The 21,839-nt window shown below is 29.8% G+C and overlaps 1 protein-coding gene across 1 annotated transcript; it reads right to left on the minus strand.

Moving 5' to 3' along the window:
* Positions 1-20,089: 20,089 nt before the first annotated feature.
* Positions 20,090-20,680, minus strand: LOC114170305 (uncharacterized mitochondrial protein AtMg00810-like). Its single transcript, XM_028055786.1, has one exon. The coding sequence runs from the start codon at positions 20,678-20,680 to the stop codon at positions 20,090-20,092; it is 591 nt and encodes a 196-aa protein (XP_027911587.1).
* Between the last annotated feature and the right edge of the window lie 1,159 nt (positions 20,681-21,839).

A 21,839-nucleotide genomic window follows, 5' to 3' on the forward strand; every position in this document is an offset into this window, starting at 1 on the left:
AGCCGTTAGCCATAGAAAACATTAACCCATAAATTAAAGGTCTATAAACACATGAGTAACACTAAGTTTTTTATTTTAATTATTATTTTTTAAATTATATTATAATATTTCTAACACATATGACATAACGATTGAGGATCATTATATTGATGATGACCTTAAAAGTTATGTAGAAGCCATGCAAAACATAGATCGTGAAAAATGGCAAGAAGCCATGGAATCTGAAATGGAATCCATGAAGATCAATAAAGTATGGACTTTGGTTGAGGCTTCAAAGGATATAAAACCAATTGTTTGTAAATGAGTTTAGAAGAAAAAGGTTGGAGTAGATGGAAGGGTTGAGACCTATAAAGCTCGTCTTTTTGCCAAGGAATATCATGAAAAGGAAGGAATATATTATATGATGAGACTTTCCCTCTTGTGGCAATCCTCAAATTAAATCAGAATGTACTAGCTATAGCAGCATACTATCACCAGTGCAGTAAGGGCTTTTTGCATCAGTTATTTTCCTCATTTTGTCTCGGGTCTGGAACTGAGGCATATTGGAGTGAGGCTAAAAGGTACCCCTTTTGGCCTCGGTTGTTACCTGAAGCCATAAAGTCCCTTTTATGTCTCGGTTCTAAATGAACTGGAGCCATATGGTTCCTTTTCTGCCTCGGGTTCACGAGAACCGAAGCCATATAGTAAAAATATTTTTTTTAATTAAATTTTTCGCGACACAGCACGCTCCTCTGTTCATCATCATAAATCGTTTTCTCCTTGTCCTCCCTTCTCACAACAAAATCAGGATGATTACCATTGACAGAACCATTTAATTAACAAACAGAAATCAAACACACAAAACCATCACAACATCACTCCTACATTTCGAATCACCAACCACCTAATCCCTATCACTTTTCCATTTCATCCCAAATAACAACATTTCGCATTGAATTTTAGTTACTTTTTCGATTAATTCCAAACAAAAAATTGGCATAATTCTTCCACAATTCAAGAGGCGCAATTCTGAACTCCAATAATATGCGCAAAAATCACAGTAGCAATATCATCAGAAACAGATATGAAATTGTCAGCATTCTTCCACAATCAAATATGCAATCCCGAACTCTAATAACCACCGCGCGAAACAACACACAGAGAGAGATGGAGAAGATGTAGCGGCACGCGAGGAAGAAGTAGAGGGGTTCGCGTTTTTGTGCCCTAATTAAACTATATGGCCTCGGTTCAATTAATAACTGAGGCATATAGCCCTATTTGGCCCCGGTTCAGTGCCACCCGAGGCCAAAGACGTAACGGCTAGTGGCATTTTTGAAATTTCTAGCCACGTTTTTGGCTTTGGGTCTGTTCAACCAAAGCATATAAGCACCTTTTGGCACCGGTTTTTCTTGAATCGAGGCATAAAAGTTGCCTGGAATTGCAAAAATGTCACTGCGTCGTTATATGCTTCGGTTCCTTGCCAACTGAGGCCTATAAGGCGAGGTAAAAATGCAATTATGCACTAGTGTATGATTATGAAATATGGCAAATGGATGTGAAAACAACTTTTGTTAAAGGAGAGTTGAAAAAGGATGTGTACATGACACAACCTGTAGGTTTCACACCTGCTCCTGATCATAATAAAGTTTGCAAGTTGCAAAGATTCATTTTTGGATTAAAGCAAGCTTCTAGAAGTTGGAACATTCGTTGCAACAACATATTAAAAATGCTTGATTTTGTTAGATATGAAGAAGAGCCTTGAGTATACATACAAAAGGTTCAGTGGGAGCACGATTGTATTCTTGTTGTTATATATTGATGACATATTGCTTATCGGAAATTATATTCGGGTTTTGCAATATACAAAGATTTTTCTATCTAAACAGTTCTCCATGAAGGATCTAGGAGAAACAACTTATATTCTAGGAATAAAGATCTATAGAGATAGATCCAAAAGGTTGTTAGGACTTTCCCAATCTATGTACATTGATACCATTCGAAAGAGGTATAACATGGACAAATCCAAGAGAGGCTATTTGCCTATAGGAAATGGAGTCACTCTTACTAGGAAGGATTGTCCTAAGACTACTGAAGAGAGAGAACGCATGAATAGTGTATCATATTCTAGTGTAGTGGGAGTTATGATCTATACCATGACTTGTACGCGGCCATGATGTTACTTATGCACTGGGTGTGAGTAGTCGATATCAAGCCAACCCGGGTGAGGAACATTGGAAAGTGGTTAAGACCATTCTTAAGTACTTAAGAATGACTAAAGACTAATTCCTCATATATAGAGTTTTTGAACTCAAGTTAAAAGTTTATGCTGATGCAAGTTTTCAATCAGATGTTGATGATGCAAAATTTGTTTCTTGTTATATTCACCTTAAATGGTGGTGCAATAAGTTGGAAAAGTTCCAAACAAGCTAAGATTACTGACTCAACTACTAAAGTAGAATACATAGAAGTAAGTGAAACTTCTATGGAAGCAATTTGGATGAAAAATTTCTTAACTGAACTTGGTGTAGTTCCTTCGATGAACGAACCAGTTACATTGTTGTGTGGCAATAACAAGGCAATCGCTCTACACAAGAGCCTAGATTGCATCAAAAGACAAAGCAATATTCACTAGTGCAAAATAGAGATATAACAACAGAATACAACATTGGTTCATGAAGAAACGATGTAATTTTTTGCGCGGTGGCATTTTTGTAAATATTGAAAATGATATAACATCGGTTGTTAGTTGAACCGATGTAATATCCTTTTTTTTTATTTAGGGCGCCTGGTTTCCCATTTTCTTCTTCGTTTTCGCGATTTCGGAGCCTCTCTTCCTTCATTCCCATTGTGCGCTCACAAAACTCCATTTTTCTCCATTCTCTTCCCATTTTCATCCACTCAAAATCGCCGTTCGCGTGCCTCATTGTCGCCCTCACAAATAGAGATGGCAAATAAACCCGTCCCCATGGGTATTGCCCGAACCCGTCCCCGTTTTGACGGGGAATCTCCGCATTGACTGGGTATGGGTATGGGTATAGGGAATCCCCGACTTTTTCAATTAGGTATGGGGATGGGTATGGGGATGTACATATCCCCGTCATATTACCCGTCCCCGTTTAAATTATTAAAATATTCCTAATTAATTAAATAACCACATATATATATATATATATTATTTTTTATTTATTCTAATTATTTGGTTTGTCATGAAACTCATTTGCATTTCAATTATATTTTTCATCTTATCATGATCTTTATGTAATTATGTTCAAAATATGTATGTTAGTTAAAAAATTTTATGTCTCACATTTGAATATTTCTATTACTTTTTAATATTTTTATTTAATGTATATTTTTCTTTCACATGAAAATGTTTAATACTCTCAATTTAAGTATTTAATAACACAAACATTTCGTTTACTAGGTAATATAAAAAAATCATTTACTTATTATTCTTATTATTAGTTTTTGTTTCATTTGAATAACTTTTTTATTTCACTAAAACATTTTTTGTTATTTCTCAACTACTGAGTATATATGTTGATATTTGAAAAGTTTTCTTAGATCTCTAAGATATTTTTCAACTTATCATATCCTTAATTATACATTTGTTTTCTTTTGTGCGATTTCTTTTAATAGTCTCTCAAATTGTTTGTAAACATTTGTTAATTTTTAATATTTTTATTTCTTGTTTTTTTTCATTATGTATAATACTATTTCAATATATTTTATTTAATTATTTTTTATTTTTTAACTCATTATCAATCATACTGTAATTTTTTCACTATAATTATATAAATAACTTTTATTTACTACAATATAAAAATTTAATGTAATTGTCATTAATATTTTTTTATCACCATCCAACATAATTGAAGTTCAAAAGATACAAGATCTATTTTAAAATTTTATTATTATGATTATTATTTGTTCTTTGTATCGTTTTGATTAAGTAATGTATTATAACTTTTATTAGTGTATAAAAAAGAGATTCATTAGAATTTAAAATATTGAAGTAAACAAACATTTAAAATGTATTTTAATTTGAATATTTATTTCCTTTTATATTTTTTTTTTAAAAGTATTTTTAAATTTCATCAACTAGGTTTCATTAATGTTTGCAAATTTAATAAATGTGTTGGTTCTCATGAAATTTTATTTGGTATTATAATCTAAAATGTAAATAATTATAATTTATTTTAAACTTTTATTATGATTATTATTTGTTCTTTGTATCATTTTGATCAAATGATGTATTATAACTTTTATTAGTATATAAAAAATATATTCATTAGAATTTAAAAGATTGAAGTAAACAAACATTTAAAATATATTTTAATTTGAATATTTGTTTTTCGCTTATACTTTTTAAAAAATATTTTTAAATATTATCAACTAGGTTTCATTAATGTTTGTAAATTTAATAAATGTGTTGGTTCTCATGAAACTTTATTTGGTATTATAATCGAAAATGTAAACAATTATAATTTATTTTAAATTTTTATTATGATTATTATTTGTTCTTTGTATCATTTTGATCAAATGATGTATTATAACTTTTATTAGTGTATAAAAAAATATTTATTAGAATTTAAAAGATTGAAGTAAACAAACATTTAAAATATCAATTATGTTCTTTGTATCATTTTGATCAAATGATGTATTATAACTTTTATTAGTGTATAAAAAAAAGATTTTAAAAGATTGAAGTAAACAAACATTTAAAATATATTTTAATTTGAATATTTGTTTTTCTTTTATATTTTTAAAAAAATATTTTTAAATTTTATCAATTATGTTTCATTAATATTTGCAAATTTAATAATTGTTTTAGTTCTCATGAAATTTTATTTGGTATTATTATATAAAATGTAAACAATTATAATTTATTTTAAAGTATTTGATATGGAAGAAACAATCATCATTCTAATATTGAATATTTCATAATATTATGTTTTCTTTATCATAAAAATTTTATTATTTTATAAAAATTAATTAATTAATATTGAAGTAGTAAGAAAATGGGTATGGATATGGGTACGAGATTATACCCGTTATCCGGTAGGGATGGGGATGGGTCAAAAGTTTAATACCCGTTGGGTTTGGGTATGGGGATGGGGATAAATTTTTTTTACGGGGATGGGTATGGGATAGCAAAACCCGTGTCCGTCCCGCTCTGTTGCCATCCCTGCTCACAAACCTCCATCTCATCACTGTTCGCTTGCCTCGCCATTTCAACAACAATGGGTCGCGTTTGTTCTCATGCCAGATGTTGTTCTTCCTCGAGCTCTGGTGATGCCCGTTGTAGATCTGGTGGCTCGTCACTTCAGATCCTATGGCTCATCATTACAAATTCGGTGGTTCTCGTTGCAGATCCGGTGTGTGTCATTGTAGATCTGTTGGCGCGGTTCGTAAATCTGGTGGTTCTTTGAACAAATCTCTAACCTTCGTGCATCCAGTGTTATGAGCCCTAACCTTCACGCCTCCAACAGCTCCCGACATTTTCTTGCACTTTTGCCACAATTTCTTACAGATTCGGTGGTCCTTGGACTACTTACTTGACCTCAAGGGAATGGCACTAACATTGTATAGGTTGATGATAGTTTAAGTTGGCACTTTGCTCGAGCCTTGAAACTTTGACTAGTTTAAAACAAAAGCCATTTATCCCATCTAACTTTGTAAATTTTGAACTATAGAATTTGTCTTGTGTTAGTTTGCATCCATCTTCTACTGGATAACTCATGTATCCTATTGATTAGCCTTTACGTAGTTTCTGCTATTTTTTCATTCTGAGATGTATAACTTCATGAATAGGGACTGGATTTTTTTTTTTGAAATATTAAATCGGTTGTATGTGAACTGATGTAGAATTTTTTTCATTTATTACATCGACTAGATCTACATCGGTTTTAAAACCGATGTTGTATATCTTAAACAACCGATGTAATATTGTATTTTTGCAGTAGTGATTGCCAAAAAATATCACATTCTTAGAGAATTTGTTGATCATGGAGACCTTAAGCTACAAAAGGTAGAAAGCAAAATGAACACTGCAAATCAATTCACCAAAGCACTTGGCATAAAAGAGTATGATGGGCACAAGTGGGAGTTGGGAATGAGATACATGACTGATTGGCTCTAGTGCAAGTGTGAGATTGTTGGATTTCAGGTATGCCCTAGATCAAATATGTCATGTTAGTAATGATAAAATTGTGTTTATTATTATTTCATTGTCATATTTATTGAATTCATATGATAATGTCCTTGATTAAAATTAAAGACTTATTATTATAATAGAGATTATAATACTAAGAAATAAGTCTTATGTAATTTTAATTTAAATTGTTCTTAATCATAGAATTATAGAGGAGAAAACGTCATTAATTCAGATGGATCAATATGTGTGTAGTGGTCTTTATAAGATAAAGATTAAAATATGTCATTTTTAAATTACACATGTAAATTATACATATAGAGATATGACCATTGAACTGACTCAAAGGAGAATTCCTAATGGTTGATATTACTTTTGAATTGTCAATGGAAAATTCTTTTGAACAAATATATAATTTCTTTAGACTTGAGATTATCATAGAAATTAATGAGTTATTTATTATACTTTGATATCGAACATCTAACGCTTCGTGATGTTAGTTGAATGATTATTAAGTATGATTAAATTCTTGTGGGATTAATGATTAATCAAGAAAGAATGCATCAACTCTTGGTAATGAGTTTGAGCTCTATATAAATAAAGACGTTGGTCAGGGTATTATGAATGAAAGAATAGAGAAGTTTCTTAAGTCATTCATCATGTGTTAACTTATTAGAATCTGATATCTATAACATATTCTAGAGTTAACATAGAGTTGTAAAGATGGAAGGAAATATTATATTAATCTTCTAGTGGTTCTAAAGTAAAAGATACTTCATACTATCCGACCATTAAGGAGTGTTGGTACATGCCAACCTTGATTAATAAATTAATGAGTTAATTTATTATCGGTTTAGTAATGAACATACACAGTGTGACACTAATGAGTGTTTTGATCTTTGTTAGACAGAAAAATATTATTGATTAAATTAAAAAGTTTTACTTTAATTAATTAGTATTTTTTTTCTAGCACAAAAAGTACATTTAATATAAAATATAAAATTGTATAAATTGATTAGGTAAGACCGAGTCAATTAGATTAGTAAGAAAATATATTTATTAATATGATTAATTAACATATTTGATTTTTTACTGAAACCAACCAACTTAGAGAAAGGATTTAAAATAAAAAGAAAAAAAGTATTATGTGGGCTTTTCTGATTTTCATTATATGAGATTAAAACATATATATATATATATATATATATATATATATATATATATATATATATATATATATATATATATATGAGACTACTGAAAACATAAAAGAGCACGTACGCATTGGCTTTGTTTTTTAGAAAGAAAAAGGAGTAGTTTTAAAATCTCTCTCTAAATGAGTTGCCTTTATCTGATTACTAAGGTTATAGTTTTTCAAGGGTCATGGGTTCTAGGTATGGATACATGTATAGGACCTTAATGCGTCTGAAGGGATAACTTTCTCAAAACCCATATATAAAGTACTTTTCTTGGATTTTGGTCTTCTTCGTATCTAGTATGCATAATTTTAACCAAAATAGTTATAAATTGTATTCATAACATGCACAATGGAAGTATTGGATCTCTTTTGATTAAAATTATGCATACTAGGTACCATAAAGATAAAAAATCAAGAAAAATAACTTATAAGGGTTTTGAGAATTTTTTTCCTTTAAACACATAAAGGTCTTACACCTGTATCCACACCGAGACTGTCTTGTTGTGTCAACCCTTGACCCGTGAAAAACTGTAAACTTAGTAATTTGTCAAAAGCAACTTTTCCAAAAGAAGAGATTTTGAATCTGCTGCTTTTCTTTCTAAAAACAGAGCTAACATGTATGTACTCTTTTTATGTTTTCAGGAGTCTCAAACATACGTGGGTTTCAATCTCATCTAACGAAAAATAGAAAAGCCCCCATAGTACCTTTTTCTTTTTATTTTAAAACTTCTCTCTAGGTTTGTTGTTTTTAAAAAAAAATCAGATATTTTTATTAATTATATTAATAAAAATATTTATTTGCTTGCTAATCTAATTTACTTAGTCTTACCTAGTCAATTTATAGACTTCTAGTTTTTATATTAATTATACTTTTGTACTAGAAAAAAAAATATTATTTCACTTAAAAAAAACCAATTAATTAAAATTAAACTCTTTAATTTATTAACAATATTTTTCTCTCCATCCAAGATCAGAACACTAGTTAGTGTGTGACCCTATATGTTCATTACTAAACCAGTAATAAAAATTTATTAATTAAGGTTGAGGTGTAGCAATACTCCTTAACAACGGGATAATATGAAGTATCTTTTACTTTAGAACCACTAGAATATTAATATAATATTTCCTTCCATCGTTACAACTCTATGTTAACTCTAGAAGATGGTATAACTGTCAAATTCCTATAAGTTAACACATGTGAATGACTTAAGAAACTCCTTTCTTCTTTCATTCATAATATCCTGGCCAAGGTCTTTATCTATTTGGAGCTCAAACTCATTACCAAGAATTGATGGATTCTTTCTTGATTAATCATTAATCCTACAAGAATTTAATCATACCTTATAATCATTCAATTAACATCATGGAGAGTTAGATGTGAGATACCAAAGTATAATAAATAACATTTGAATTTCTATGATAATCTCAAGTCTAAGGAAATTATATATTTGTTCAAAAGAATTTCCTATTGACAATTCATATGTAATATTAACCATTAGGAATTCTTCTTTAAGTCAGTTCAATGGTCATATCTCTTTATGTATCATTTATATGTGTAATTTTAAAAAAATAAGATATTTTCATGTTTATTTTATAAAGACCACTACACAGATATTGATCTACCCAGATTAATGATGTTTTATCCCAGATTAATGATGTTTTATCCTCAATAATTCTATGATCAATAACAATTTAAATTAAAATTGTATAAGACTTATTTCTTTTTTATTAATATAATAAAGTCTGTAATTTTAATCAAGGACATTATCGTATGAATTCAATAAATATGATAATGAAATAATAATAACAAACACACTTTTATTACTACTAACATGACAAATTTGATCTAGAGCATACCTCCAACAACCTCCAACAAACTCTTTTAATGCAAGTGCTTTGGTGAATGGATCTACGACGTTCATTTTGCTTTCTACCTTTTGTAGCTTAATGTCTTCACGTTCAACAAATTCTCTAAGAATGTGCTTGACCAATTGTCTTGTTATTGTCACACAGCAACGTAATTGCTTCATTCAATTAAGGAACTACACAAAGTCCAATTAAGAAATTTTCATCCAAATTGTTTCTTTAGTAGCTTCACTTGCTGCTATGTATCCTGCTTCAGTAGTTGAGTCAGCAATATTACCTTGTTTGGAACTTTTCCAACTTACTACACCACCATTTAAGGTGAAGACATAACCCAAACCAAATTTGGCCTCATCAATATCTTTTTGAAAACCAACATAACCTTTTAACTTGACTTTAGAACCTCAATTTGTGAGAAATTGGTCTTTAGTCCTTCTTAAGTACTTAAGAATAGTCTTAAGCATTTTTCATTGTTCCTCACCCGGGTTGGCTTGATATCATGAAATTGCGTGATTTTTTTGCGTGATTTTTTTGTTCATGAATTGGTTTAACAAGTTTTTCTTGAATTACATCCGGGTATTATCGTTATTATTATAAATCGAGTAAACACTTTTGCTAAAAACAATACGAAAACCAAGATTATTCAACATAGAATAGAAATAATGTTTGAAACGAAATTAAGAACATGATAACAATCTTCTAAAACTAGCACTTTTCCAATTGGCATTATTAAGGAAAATTTTCCTATAGCTTGGGCAATAATACTTGCTCCATTTCCCACTTGAAAATTCACTTCTCTTTTCTTTAACCATCTAGTTACTTGTAGTTCTTGCAATGAATTGCATATCTTAAAACTACTACCATTATCTAATACCCATAAAGAAGGATCAATAACGATTAGGGAAATCATGAAAACATTTTTCATCAAAGTCTCAGATTTCAATACCAATCGAGAAAATTGTTTTCAACAACTTAACACCGACGAGTAGCGAACGCAATGACAAAATAGATATTGGAATATCTAATAAAATAAATATGTCAATATAAATATTTATCACATATTAAAAATACTCCCACTTACTACAATATCAATTTTAAAGAAATCAATATTTGTGGAAATATAATATAAATATCTTAATATATGAATAAATACTTGATTGTCAAGTCATTTCTCATATACAATTTAAGAAAAAATGTATCACATACATATAAGTATCACATTTTGATATTGGAAGTTTGTTGCGGATTTTATTGGAATACAAACTTATAAAATTTTAAGAGTTATATTACAATATGAAATATTATGTGTCATATACTTACAGTATCAAATATTATTAGTGTCATAAATTTTTAAGGATTGAAAAAATAGGGTAGATAAGAAATATAAGAGATATGTTACACGAGGAACTTGTTATTTTATTTTATTCATGAGTTGAAAGATTCTCCTTATTTATCTTCACATTAGTTAAATCAAGCTAATGGTGTGTTCTTCATCCTTCGTCGCATCTTACACAATGGTCAATCAACAATCACATATGAACGAATTGGAAATAGTCATCAAATGACTTTACATGAATTTTTTCTAAAAATAAAGTCACAAAATTATTGATCCGAGAATTTTCTCTTTTCAAATACGAATTTAAGTAGGATACATACATAAATAAGTGTGGACTTAAGCGAATGATTAAGTATATCTACATCATATATAGATTAAATATTTATGCAATCATATAATTAGTTTCTGTAACATATAATTCTAAACTTATATATCATTTTACTAATTAATTAACCACCATTTATAATTGCATAAAAAAGTATTAGGAATAAAGATAAAAATGAACCGTAACTTAAACTTTCCAAAAATTCAATTTAATATAATATTATAATATTATATGACGGTTACGTTTGATGGATTGAACTCAGAGTGACCATTTCAATATATTAGTATAAGACCTCATGTTAGATGGTATTCAAAGTAACAGAACGCGCAAAACAATAATAATATTATTGTATGGAAATAATTCCCATTTTAATCAATATATCAATCGGCATTATATTCTAGCATTCCATATATGTTAACCTAGAGCGTTACGCCATATAAGCCCACCACAATTTTCATAGAAGGATTTGTGATTTGAAAACTGGAAGGCTACACAATAACAGTGTTATGATACATATATATCGACATTCAATTTCCGAAAATAATTAAACAATCACCATGTGAGATTTTTCTACGGTTTAATTGCAGAAAAAAAATTCAGCGTTAATCACAATTAAACATTATGATTATGATTTCAAAAAATAATCATAAGCCAGCAACATAATTTAACAAAAACAAAGTTGATACCAATCGAAGGTTACAAATCGTACTCATAACATACACAAATATTGATCTATTTTGATTAAAATTATGCATACTAGATATAAAAAACAAAAATTCAAGAAAAATACCTTATTGGGAATTTTTTCCCGCATGAAGATCCTACACGTGACATGACCTTGTTGCATCAACCCTTGACCCGTGAAAAACTATAACCTTAGTAATTTCATAAAAGCAACTCTTCCAAAAGAGAGAGGTTTTGAAAAGGCTTCTTTTCTTTCTAAAAACAACGCCAACATGGATCTCTTTTTATGTTTTCATGAGTCTCATATATAACGAGCATTTTAATTTCATCTCACGAAAAATAGAAAAACCCACATAATACTTTTTTCTTTTTATTTTAAAACCTCTCTCTAGGTTTGTTGTTTTTAGTTATAAATCATATGTTTTTATTAATTATATTAATATAAATATTCATTTTGCTTACTAATCTAATTGACCAAGTTTTACCGATCAATTTATAAATTTTCATATTTTATATTAATTATACTTTTGGTATTAGAAAAAAAATAATAATATTTCACTTAAAAAAGATACTAATTAATTAAAATTAATCTCTTTAATTCAATCAATAATATCCAACAATGATATGAACACTCGTTAGTGTCTGACCACGTAGGTTCATCACTAAACCAGTAATAAATTAACTCATTAATTTATTAATCAAGGTTGGTGTCTAGAAACACTCCTCAACGACGTGATAGGAAGAAGTACCTTTTACTTTTGAACCACTAGAAGATTAATATAATATTTCCTTCCATTTTTATAGTTTTATGTTAATTCTAGAATATGGTATATCTGTCAAATTCTAATAAGTTAACACATGTGAATGACTTATAAAACTCTTTTTTTCTTTCATTCATAATGCTTCAGCCAAGGTCTTTATTTATATAAAGCTCAAACTCATTACCAAGAGTTGATGGATTCTTTCATGTTTAATCATTAGTCCCACAAGAATTTAATCATACCCAATAATCATTCAACTAACATCACAAAGTGTTAGAAGTCTGATATCAAAGTATAATAAATAAATTGTTAATTTCTATGATAATCTCAAGTCTAAAAAAATTATATTTTTCTTTAAAATAACTTCTTATTGACAATTCATTGGTAATATTGACCATTAGGAATTCTCCTTTGAGTTAGTTCAATGGTCATATTTGTATACATAGCATTTATATGTGTAATTTAAGAAATGAGATATTTTAATCTTTATCTTATAAAGACCACTACACATATTGATATATCTAGAATAATGATGTCCTATCTTCAATAATCCCATGATTATAGAATAATTTAAATTTAAATTATATAAGATTTATTTTTCATTATTATAATATCTATTATAATAAGTCTTTAATTTTAATCAAGAACATTATCATATGAATTCAATAAATATGACAATGAAATAATAATAAACATTTTTTATTATTACAAACATGACAAATTTGATCTATGATATACCTCAAATCTAACCACGGACGACATTGACTAATATTCATTCTATTTTACAGGAAACTTCTCATCTCGTAGACTACAGGTGAGATGGATTGGACTTTTCAAAATTACTCTAGATCTAATAAAATAGATTGGATTTTACGAAATCTATTATCTATCTTATAAAATAGATTGGATCCATAATACTTGTCTCTTTTAACTAGATTAATTAAATTTGAACTTTTTTCAATCTAATTTATTTTGGATTAAATATAGATTAATCCACATTGACAATTAGATTAAATAAATTGAGATAGACCTAAAATATCTAACGATTAGATATGGACTTGAGCCGACTTGGTAGGAAAATCTGTTAGGGTGAATTAGCTTATTTTCCACCAAGGTCGACTGGAGCAAAACTTTGACTTGAACCGAGGTTGACTATGTAGAGCTTTGGTAGGGTTCAACTGGCTAAGCTATAATAGGGTTAAATTTGACTGACCTTCGACTGATGCTAATTCAAGTCGACCTTCGACCGAGATAGACTAGGGATGACCTTCGACTAGGGTCGATTTAGGCTGACCTTCAGAGAACGGCTATTTTGACCCTCGTGGTCATCCTGCCTCGATTGATATTTGGTCAGTACGACTTATATCAACCTTCAACCAACATCAACTTGATCGATCTTCGGTCGACGCCAACTTGACCGACGTTTTCTAATGCCAATTTGATTGACATTTGCCTTGGGCCGACTCGGTTGACCTTTGGGTCACTTCGAATGACTATATACAATTTTATCATAGTTTGGTATGATTTAGTAGTATATATGGAGATAGAAAGTTAAAATTTTGAAACCTAGAATTTAAGAAGTAAAAACATTAATGATACATACAAGGCATTCCTTTGAAAGATACTCTAGAACAATTTGCCGTCTAAGTGCACCTACATTACTCTTGAAAAATAATCTTTCTAGATGCATAGACTTTGTTAGTGTATATTGTATTCTATTTTAATCACATTGTATCTTGTTTTTGTAATTTCTTATTTTGTTATATGGATGGAACAATATTGCTAGCTCTGCCTTATGGATTGTATTCTCTTACTCTCTAGGTTCTCTATTGTAAACACCCAATTTCGTTCGAGTGAATGTATTTTGTTTTGTTAAATAAAAAATAAAATAAAATCAAAATATGTTAGATTTTTAACTTTAATTCTACCATGAAAAAAAAAGGAAAAAAGAAAAAGAAAAAAAAGAAGAAAAAGAAGGGAGAATCTAATTTGTTTTTAATTATCACACCCTTCTCATGAGCCCAAATGTTTTATACATGTTTTCACCCCATTGTTTGCTATTTACACTCTTCACATAACATGTCGGAAAATGACATTTTATAATTTCTATTTTTAGAGAAGGGTATAATATTAGGAGCAATATGTTTTTGTAATAATTTGAATAAATATCTTGCATTTACGCTTGCGTGATGTGTCTCATTGATTTGTCAGTCAGGGAAGATATTATTTTAGTAATTAGCAGTAAATGTTCCCGATAATAATGTTTTTTAGAGAATTGTACGATTTTAATAGTTAGAAGAAAATATTTCTGGTAATAATTAAAATCAATTATATAAATAATATGTTATGATTTGATCACGATCTTTATGTGACGGAAAATATGATTCTAGTAATTGCAGGAAATATTTCGTTAATAATTATAATCAATACCGTGGATATTATTCGACCATTTAATTTCTATAGTAGGTTTCATCAAGACCAATTTCTTTCTCATATATTTTGTTATAATTAAAGACTAGGATTCCAGTGGTACCTCAAGGTGCCTATATAAGCACAAAATTTCTCCAATGGAAGACAGAAAAAAAAATTCAAAAAACCCCTCTTCTTTTTTAATATTAGAGCACACACGCAAAAGTGGGTCACCTTAGTATCCCTTCAATCAATTTTGCTTCCTTTGTGTCCCTGAATGGTAAACTCTTTTTGCTCCTAATGTTATTGATTCTCTTATAATATCAAATGTATGATCGATTAACTTGTTGTATGAATAAATGTGATTGGGGCTCGCACGTGAGATGATTTTGGGTTTGTCATCGATATGTTCAACCTTTCTCTTTCTTTTTATTTCAAATGCCATTTATCTTAATAATTAAAAATATTTCTTTCGTAGGTTTTTAATTCTTTTTTCTTAAAAAATATTAATAATAATAAAAATAAAAATTATAAAAATATTTTTTAAATGTCATGTCAAATCTCGAATTTGCTTGATAACTAAATCTTTTATCATGTAGAATCTTGGGTTCTCTTGATATTAATAAAAAAATATATAAAAAATATAAAATTTAGAAAAATAAAATAATAATATCAAACAACTAATTTTTTTTTTATAAAGAACTACGTTATCTTTGGTTTTCCAAAAGGAAATATGTTGGAGCAAGGTACAAGGCCCAAAAAAATAAAAAAATAATTTTGTTTTTAATCTTTATTATTTTTGTATGTGTTTTTTTTTTATTTTGTTTGATTCTTGGGGAACAACACATATTTTAAACATCAAATTCTATCTTGCACACTTAATTAAAGAGGGAATCATCTTAACATGGACGTTGTGGGGTGCTAATACCTTCCCCATACATAACCAATTCTCAAATCCAAATTTGGTTTCGAAGACTATTCTTTTTAAGGTTTTTCTATAGTTTTCCATAATAAACTATGGTGGTGACTCATCTTTTTTTTTTTAAATTATTTTCGCCGTCCCACCGCGATCTCGGTTGCAAAATCTATATATAAAGAGAACATTCTAAACTATGGATATGAAAGACAATAATTTCATAGATCAACCTTTTTTGTTTTATTTCTTTGTTAGAGTAGATTAAATTCTAATATGGTATCTAGAGCATGAGAAGCCTATTTTATGGCCACCGGTCCTAAGCTCCTGTGTCCTCATTTTTCAATGGTGTCATCCACACTAATTATCTTCTTGTACGCTATATTAGAAATATCTTGAATTTAAATTTTCTTGGTTGGATAAAGATAATAAATTTCTCTTTTGAGGTAATATTCCATTTTAAAATATTTGGTTCGACCTTTTGTTCAAGCTAATTCAGCTCGATTTTGGCTTGGGCCGGGTCATCTCCACATTCTGTGCCAAGCAACTCGTCTAGACCCTCAACCATGAGTGACTCTCATTCATCCTTCGTCCTAGGCTGAATAGGCTCAACCTTTAGTGCTGAAGGTTGAACTAAACTGGTTTAAATCAAATGGTCAAGACAAGTCGACTATGACGGAATTTTAAGCCAAGTTGTCTCCGAAGGAAGGTCTAGTCGATGTTGGCCAAAGGTCAAGACTAGTCAACCCAAACAGAGGTTGAGACTAGTTGGTCGTAGTCGAAGATCGAGAAAACGTGACTTTGATCGAAGCTCAAGACAAATTGTGGAATTTCAATTTCCTTCTTTTTTTTAGTGAATTTCAAATTCTATTATGTTAAGTATTGATACCTTTTTAAAATTCCTCAATTTCAATTTCTTTATAATTTCCTTATTCAAACAAGTCATTATACTTAAAGATTAAAATTCTCTAAATAAGTAAATTATTTTCCTAAATTGCGTTGTACAAACAAAACATAAAGAATTTTGAAATTTCACAAACGGAACTTCAACTTTTAGGAAGAATACTTAATACGGTTCCTTCCTGAGGGGGAAATGCATTTACAAAAAGAAAATGGTAAAAAGAAAAGGAGGAAATCGCACCTCCCGCTTTCAAAGAAAAAAAAAAATGAAAAACTTACATATTTGTTGTTTCAATTATCATGTCCTCACACCTACTATTATGATAACATTGTTTAAAACTGTTATGAATAATTATATTGTAGTAAAAATATATAGCTCATAAAATTTATATATAGTAACATTTTTAATAAACATAACCAAAACAATGTTATTAAAAGGAGTAAATCTTGTAGTACAAAAATATGAGTGTAGTGGCAGACTATTACAGGGGCAGGGCCATCGCCCCCAAAAATTTTGATTTTTTTTTTAATTTATGTATTTAAAATTTTTAAAGTTTTTTAAATTATGTATGCTAAAAATTTTTGATTCTTTTTATAATTTATGCAATTAAAATTTTTGAAACTTTTTAAATTTTATGTATAGTATTTAAATTTTTTTAAATTATGTGTAGTATATCAAAAATCAAAGAAAATAAAATTAAATCTTTTTTATTTTACTTATAAATCATAATATTTAATATTAATTGATAATAAAATTTGAAATCAAATATAATAAAAAATAAAAAATAAGATATTTTTCATTTGTCTCTTGAGTTTCTCACATATCTCATCTTTTACTTTTACTTGTTTTTTTTTTTTTTTAAAGAGGAAAATAATCGTTGTCTCCACTCTTATCTCTTATATGTTCTCTTTCCTTCTTGAAAAAAAATATTTTTTTTATCTTACTTGATAGTGAAATATTAGTTTAATAGTTAAAAATATTTTTTAACGAGCATTTTGTATATTAATTTTTAAGAATGTAGAAGAAAAAAATATTGTACTATGTATTTTTTCATAACCCATTTTTAATTGTAGCTTCATTAACATGAATTTTTATTTTAGCATTTACGTATCAAATTTTTATTAGATTATGACAAATTATTCTTTAGTCTTAGTCTTTAAAAAAATATATTTGTAAGAATAAAAGAATAAATTATATTTTAAAAATGATAAAAAAGAAAATTGTGTGAAGATGGAAACAAGACAAATTCAAATTTTTCATATATATTCTTAACCATGATACTACTCACTCAATTGTCCAATTATAAACTTTTTTTCTTAAAGTTCAAAAAATTACAAGTGAGTCATTACTATAATAGAAAAATTGTTTTTTGTAATGAAGATTATTAAAACAAGATTGTTGAAGAAAGATGGAAGGTGAATTTTTTACATTGAAAAAGAAATAGTTAAAAATTTTAGTTCTGGACCAATTATTGATAAGTTTAAGAATATAAAAGAACAAATGGCAATAATTATTATTTGTTTATATAGTTATGGTTATACTAAATTATGTATTCATTATCTTTATCTTAGTAGCAATAATTAAAGATATAAATTTTGATTGTATTATTTTGGCTTCCCCTAAAATATTAATCAAGATCGAGTGACTTAATTTCTACCAAAGGTTTCTCTTAGTTACAGGAGAGATATAAAAACAAGTTTTCTACAAAACTTAACAAAAACGTTTTTCACAAAAGCCAGATTTTAGAAAAATCTCATTTTCTAACCGTTATAAGTTTTTAAGGGGATTCGAATTAGGAAAGAGGGGAGAGTTTGTGCAAGGTTGGAAAAATGTTGTATTAAGAGGTTTTATCAGTTCGAGTTCCTATACTTTAACCTTTTGGTACAAAATGTAGCTTTTACGAAAATACTTTATTTACGAAAAAAATTAAGGCAACAGCGACTTGGGGAGTGGAAAATCAACTTCAGAGCTTGGCATTTAATATAGGTTTACTAAAGCTGAAAGCAGAGATACGTTTAGGTTTATTGATCTTAATGGTATGGTTCTAATGGGTCAATGTGCAGAGGATGTAAATCCCAATGCTATAGAACAAACGCAGAGATGAAACTTAGCCATTATTCTGGTCCAGGATAAAACGAGAAAGGCAACAGTATTTGAACGGTATAGTAGTTGAATGAATGAATTTCAAAATAAGATTAATGGATGAGATGTTCTAAAGCTGTCTTTTGAATGGATTTTTATGAGCATATATTGATCCGTCTTAAGTCAGGTGTGTGTAGCTCATGCTGTCTCCTTGCAAAGAACTAAAGATAAAAGGTAAAAGAAGTTAGTGAAGTAAATGGATTTTGCAGTGGAAAGGTGTCTGGGGACTAGAGTATGTGATCCAACGAATAGGAACGATGGAAGAAAGGTTCTGAATCTGTTTTTCGTAGCCGATTCGAGTTACTTTGATTAAGAAATGCTTTTCATACACATTTGCAGGACAAAGGTAATACGCACGAGTCGATTGAGGCATCAGGTGAAACAATCATAGAGCCCTATTGACTTGTTGGTATTGTTTTTAGCTTCTATATATTCTTACGTTTTGTTAGAAGATCTGACGTGCTAGGTTTTCTAGTCTATAAGGATTAAAGGTATTGAACAAATCATGAACGAATAAGTGATATATTCTTGGATTAAGCAAGGTCGTAATAGCAATAGTTTTAGGTTAGGTCTTTTTCCGCTCCTCAAACTATGAACAATTAATATCAGACATCACATAAACTCTTCATGGGTGGGAGGGTGTTGTGACCCAACAATGTCTCTTTAAAGAGTTATTTTCGGATGACAAAAATTTCAATTTCAACCAGCATATCTGTGTTGGTCTTCTTAAGTTTGAAATTTGTTATCCATTCTGATAGTAATTCAAAGGTTGTGAAAGGGATAGTTAAAGGGATAGAGAAAATGTGTAGATAGTAAAGTGTGAAAGTAGTAGTTGGAGAAGTCTATTTGTAGTTGAGAGTAGTTGTATTGGATGTTGTGTTAGTTGTTCTTGATGTTACAAAATGGTAGGATACATGGGTATTTATAGTCCCATAGATTATTCTAGAAACTCCTAGCTAGAACTAATGCAAATACTTCTAAATTTTTCTACATAGTTGAATGTTCTTGATTTTTCTTTCTATCCTAGGCTTTTCTCCAATACTCTAGAAGTTTCTTTACATTTCAATAACTCTATCTTATATTTTTTAGAGATTCTTCTAGAATTTGCATTATACTTTAATACTCCTCCTTGATGCAAATTCGGTAACTCCAAGCATAGCGCGTAGTAGTTCAAATCTTGGTCTTGGTAAGGCCTTTGTGAAGATATCTGCAATTTGATCTTCTGTCGGGCAGTACTCAAGTCGTATCTTCATATTTGTTTTCGCTTCTCTGATGAAGTGGTATTTAATTGCTATGTGTTTTGTTCTACTGTGATGTATTGGGTTCTTCGTCATTGCGATAGCTGATTTATTATCACAGTTGATTTTAGTAGGTCCACTTTGTTTCTCTCCCATATCTTTGAATATCTTTCGAAGCCATATAGATTAACTTGTTGCTTCAGCAGCAGCCACATATTCTGCTTCAGCTGTTGATTGTTCAACAATTGCTTGCTTCTTTGATGCCCAAGAGAATATTCCCGATCCAAGCGAGAAAGCATAGTCTGTGGTGCTCTTCATGTCATCTATTGATCCTGCCCAATCACTATCGGTGTAGCCAATGATCCTTGAGTTAGTCATGGTTTTGTACCATATTCCAAACTTCTTTGTGCCTTGTAGATATCTTAAAATTCTTTTCCCTACTCCATAATGAATCTGACTTGGCTTTTGCATGAATCTTGATAGAAGACTTGTGGCATACATAATGTCTGGTCTTGTGGCTGTGAGATATAAGAGACTTCCAATCAAACTTCTGTAGCGTGATGCATCTGTTTCTTGTGCTCCATCATCTTTTTGTAGTTTCTCATTTACCACCAATGGAGTAGCGACAGGTTTACAATCATACATCTTGAACTTCTTCAATAGGGCTTCAATATATTTCTTTTGAGAGATAAATATGCCGTCTTCTTGTTGTTTCACCTCTATACCGAGGAAATAGTTCATCATCCCAATGTCGGTCATCTCAAATGTCTTCATCATGTCTTCTTTAAATTCTTTCATCATCTCCAAATTGTTTCCTGTATAGATAAGATCATCGACATATAAGGAGACAATGAGGTGATACTGACCTTGTGCTTTAATATATAGTGTTGGCTCACTTTTGCTCCTCCTGAATCCTTGATCGATGAAGTATTGATCAATCTTGCTATACCATGCTCGAGGAGCTTGCTTCAAGCCGTATAAGGCTTTTTTTAGTCTTAGTACTTTGCCTTCATTGCCTTTATTGATGAAGCCTTGAGGTTGTTCAACATAAATCTCTTCTTCGAGCACTCCATTTAGGAAGGCTGATTTGACATCTAGTTGATAGATGTTCCATCCTTTTTATGCTGCTAGGGCTATTAGAGCTCTTATTGTATCTAGTCGTGCGACTGGAGCAAATGTCTCATTGTAGTCGATTCCTGGTTGTTGTGAGTATCCTTTTGCGACCAATCTGGCCTTATACTTTTGTATAGTTCCATCAGGATTGAGCTTTGTTTTATATACCCATTTCACTCCAATGATGTCTTTTCCTTGAGGACAGTTTACGAGCTCCCAAGTGTTATTCTTCTCAATCATTTTAACCTCTTCTTCCATAGCCTTGACCCATATTTCTTGCTTTGATGCTTCCTCATAGCAGTTAAGCTCAATCATGGCCATATTGCAGGTTTCGTATATGTCTACCAAAGATCTTACTCGTCTTGGAGTGGACTCTAGTGAAGAATCTTCTAATGGAGGTGGAGAAGGCGTACCTGAAGCTTCTGCCTCTTCTTGAATTTCTTCTTGATATTGTTGTACTGGAACTAAAGTGGTGCTTTTAACAACTTTTTCTTCTTCCCAATTCCAAGAAGCATTTTCATCAATTTCAACATCTCGACTAATGACGAGCATTTTTGTTTGTAGGTTGTAAACTCGATAGCCTTTTGATTGTGTGCTATATCCCAAGAATATTCCTCGTATAGTCTTGTCTTCAAGCTTGTGCCTCCTTTGATCAGGAACATGTATGTAGCAGATAGATCCAAATACTCGTAGGTGTTTGGCTGATGGCTTTCTTCCACTCCAAGCTTCAATAGGAGTCTTGTCTTTGACTGCCTTAGTTGGACATCTGTTTAAAATGTAAACTGCAATGTAGACTGCTTCAGCCCAAAAAGTGTTAGGCATA

This window comes from Vigna unguiculata, chromosome 11, assembly GCF_004118075.2.
Source record: "Vigna unguiculata cultivar IT97K-499-35 chromosome 11, ASM411807v1, whole genome shotgun sequence".
Taxonomy (NCBI): Eukaryota; Viridiplantae; Streptophyta; class Magnoliopsida; order Fabales; family Fabaceae; genus Vigna; species Vigna unguiculata.